Consider the following 3,792-nt stretch of genomic DNA (forward strand, 5'->3'; position numbering starts at 1 on the left):
TTTATAATTTCTTTTTTCTTGGAATGGGAGTGGTTAGGAGGGCCCTTTTTTTTTTGTCCGGGAAAGTAGCCTTAATTCTTTCAGGGGGGGGGGGGGGGGGGGGAAGACTTGAGAGAACCAACTCACCCTGCCACGACGTCCCGGGAAGGCCCCCCACATGTCGACGAACGATATTACCCTGACTCATATCCTCCAACCCTGGCTGGCAAAAAGCTCCTTTCATCTTCTCAATCTCCGCCCTTGGGAAAATATTCCGACAGTCTCCCGGGTCATTCTGATTAACAGTGACCCATCTTCAAGAGCAAAGACACACACGTTCCCGTTGATGCGTCGGACCATAGATATCCACGTCGAGAGGTATATCTAGCGTGAAGACCTGATTCGTGGCGTGTAAGCCGCCATCGCCGCTCCCAAACTGAACTTCCATGACGTTAGTTGTCCATGTCCAGTTTTTGAGCGTTTCTGTTGATGTTCCATGACTGTTTTTACGTCTGAGGAGGGCGCGGTCGTCTAAGTGCATGCCTTCGAAAGAAAATACACCGGTGGCATTGGGGTGGGAGGCAGCTTTTGAATATTCGGACCCCCGGGGACAGCATCCAGTGTGTATGTTGGTGAAGACAGGATCGTCCTTCTTTGCGATGGCGTGCGAGACGAGGTATGATGTAGAGAGAAATGGGAGGAGGAGCGTGGTTGATGATGGCAATTTCATGCCTTTTGACTTGGATATATGATATGACTATTCGAAGGAGAAAATGAGGGGGCGAAATGTTATCAATTGATTAGGTGCTGAGAGCGGCATTCTAAGGTTGTGCGTAAAAGGTGAATTAGAAGCCGAATCAAAACAATGGAGCCATAATAATACGTGGTTTGCACACAGAAGAAAAAAGCAACTCTCACAAAATAGTTTTAAGGGCCTTCACAGATGTCTCGACTTTCTTGCAGGTTTTTGCAGAGAATAAGGTGCATACTTGATGCACAAATCGTACCTTTTTTTTTCTCTCAAAACTAAAATATGGTAGGATTAAAAAGTAAGTGGAAATGAGATAAATCCCAGAGGGATGGTTATTTCGCGTCGCGACCTGTCAGGGCCGACAAAACATTGGAACGTCCGAACTCAATTAGGAGATCGCAGGCCCCTCAAGCAATCCAAGGGTCTCCTTGGCGCGGTCCAAATAAAAAATAACATTTCTCCCTCTTTCCTGCTGTGGCACAAAATCTTCCGCAGGAGTTCGAGTTTTGATTGATAGGTCCAGTACGGAGTACTATCGGGACTTCGAGAAGAGGCGGGGCAAAAAATGGAAGATGAAGTGTCGGCTCTTGCCCCAGCTAGAGAAGTCCACGCGGTATAACACCACAAAATATTTGGGTCCGATGCCTAAATCTTAGCTGTCAAGCATAGTTTCCACCATAAAAGCCGTTCGTGGTGGAGATTTTCCAAATTAATTAAATTTCCAGGTCCTTGCACGCGCTCTGTTCCGAAATTCCGAATACGGTATATAAAGGACGACCCAAACTCTTTGAGAACCTTGGGTCTGGAGCAGATCGGCTCAGTCGGGCGGACTCTTCAGAAAAATACCAACATGCCGCCGTTTAACGACGCTGCATAGAGGTCCCTCGCCCCTGTTATCATCCTATTAGATATTCCATAAAATATCAACGCAACAGCGGTTGACATCCGGTATATAGCATAAGTCTAGTATAATGTGCATGCACGGTAACATCCCCAAAGACTGGAAATTAAATTAGAATTCAAAAATAAAAAAGAAAGAGAAAACCATGGCACAGGAGCCAGGGGTTCCGTTGGATCAACCAAGGGAACAGAAAAGTCAAAAACGGAGCAAAAAAAAGAAAAAGGATGCGGCTTGCGCATCGAGAGTTGGGATAACGATCCCAGCATGCAGCATGCAAGCCCGAACAGATACAACTGGCGGGTGGAAAGTGCCAGACCAGCTTGACAGCTGTTCGAGCAGGTTGGCGACGTTGGGAAGACGATGTGGGCTGAGTGGCGATGGTTGAGATGTTGGACAGCGCACGTGATTGGGCACGAAGGACCCGCTGAACTTTTTAGCCGCATTTTTGTAAGACTCCAGCTTCATGGCAGCTGGCGAGGGCTCTGGGAGAGAAGACTCAGAAAACGAAAACAGGCTCAAAAATAGAGCTTGCATGAAGGGTTTTGTTTGCCATAACTACTCCTCCTTGGCTTATGGCTCTGCAGCATTGTTTCAGCATGGTGGCCGGCCTGGTCGTTGGCATCCAAATACCCTGTGAAGATACGTACCTACAGCGTATATCCATGAAGATAGACCCAAACCAGGAGATGGATGACGCTCCGCTTCGAACCGCAATGGCGATAGTATATGTACCCTCCAGCGAACGTCATACGAGCAGAGCGGGCAATCAACCAAGCAATAGCGGTTACCAACAAACACCTTCCCCTTCCCTTCCCTTCTACTGACAAAGCAACGGGCAGATAGACAAGTCGATCTCCTCTGGCATGTAAAAGAAGATGATGAAAGCTTGTCGCCATTCATTTATTCATTCGTTTCGCCGGGTTCCCTCGAACTATTGATCACCTACTTGACACAACATTCAACTCAATCTACATAACTTACATCCTGTATTACTATTTTCTTCCTGCGCTTTCCTCTATATTTTGAGACGCCGAGTCTCCTTCGCTTGATGGCCAGCCACAGCAAAACGCATATCTTCCATCCATCCAAATGCGCATTGTAACCTAAATCTCACTCGGACGCCTCGCAGCGGAGATTCTCGCGGTGGGGGGATACCCAGAAACGGTAGCAGCCAGATCACTCGATCCATTTACCTCATGCACAACCAACAACTCTTCTTACTTGGAGCCCATGGGCTTTTTTTAACACCATTTAACGTTAGATGTATATTTTTTGGGAAACCCCCGCTGTTGACGAAAAATTCTCCGCAGGCCTCTTCTCTCCCTTATTTGCAAATCCTATCCGTCACTTTGCAAGAATTCACTCTCCTCGCTCGGTTGCTCAACTGCTCAACTGGCTTAATTGCTCAACGTTCCATCTACATACATATACTACTTTATGCGTTTTCTTTTATTTATAAACGGAAAAAGAGATATGGGAGCGGGCGGGAAGGGGGAAGGGGAGAGAAGAACAAGCTCTACCTGAAGATCCCGCAGACTAGAAGAAAGTTTTTTTTTCTGCAAGTAATTAGCAATAGAATTCTAGAAGGGAAGGAATGCAACGCGGCGGTCAAACACCACAAAAAAGGGGAGTGAAAAAATAAAGGGGGGTAATAAAGGGAAAATGTTGGGTTTTGGATTGGGTTCGTCTCCTCTACTACCAGCATGGCGCTGGTTGGTGATCAAGCTCTTTTGCTCCGGTGGCCTAACAGAAAAAAAAAAAAGAGAGAAGAAGAATAGGATGGATTAAGTTGGATAAAGAAAGGATCTGGTTGCTTGCTCTTTAAAACTAGTATAGTAACTAAACTTTGACAACAGCCGCAAAAAGTGAAAGCAAGATAGGATAAAAAAACCAACATTTAGCGCAAACTAAAAAACAACAATCCGGCCCTACTAAGACCAGGTTTTAGTTTTCAAAACGCCCAGTTTTGTTTTGTTGTTTCATCAAACAAATATGATAAATAATAAATAAAAATAAAAATAAAAAGTTCATGCCCGGTTCGGCTCCTGAAAACATCCCTCAGGCGATGAAAATGAAAAATATATATATAAAAATGAAAAAATTTGCAGGATCCGACTTTCTTGTGTTTCGATGAGAGTGGAAAGGGAGGACGCGCGAGGTG

The 3,792-nt window shown here is 45.5% G+C and overlaps 1 protein-coding gene across 1 annotated transcript; it reads left to right on the forward strand.

Annotated features, from left to right (window-relative positions):
- Positions 1-1,302: 1,302 nt before the first annotated feature.
- On the forward strand, positions 1,303-1,607 carry HCAG_04466 (predicted protein; the record flags this gene model as incomplete). The annotated part of the gene is made up of 2 exons (XM_001540576.1): positions 1,303-1,366; positions 1,456-1,607. 2 exons carry the CDS (start codon positions 1,303-1,305, stop codon positions 1,605-1,607), a joined length of 216 nt encoding a protein of 71 aa, XP_001540626.1.
- Between the last annotated feature and the right edge of the window lie 2,185 nt (positions 1,608-3,792).

This window comes from Histoplasma capsulatum, genomic scaffold (assembly GCF_000149585.1).
Source record: "Histoplasma capsulatum NAm1 scaffold_4 genomic scaffold, whole genome shotgun sequence".
NCBI lineage: Eukaryota > Fungi > Ascomycota > Eurotiomycetes > Onygenales > Ajellomycetaceae > Histoplasma > Histoplasma mississippiense.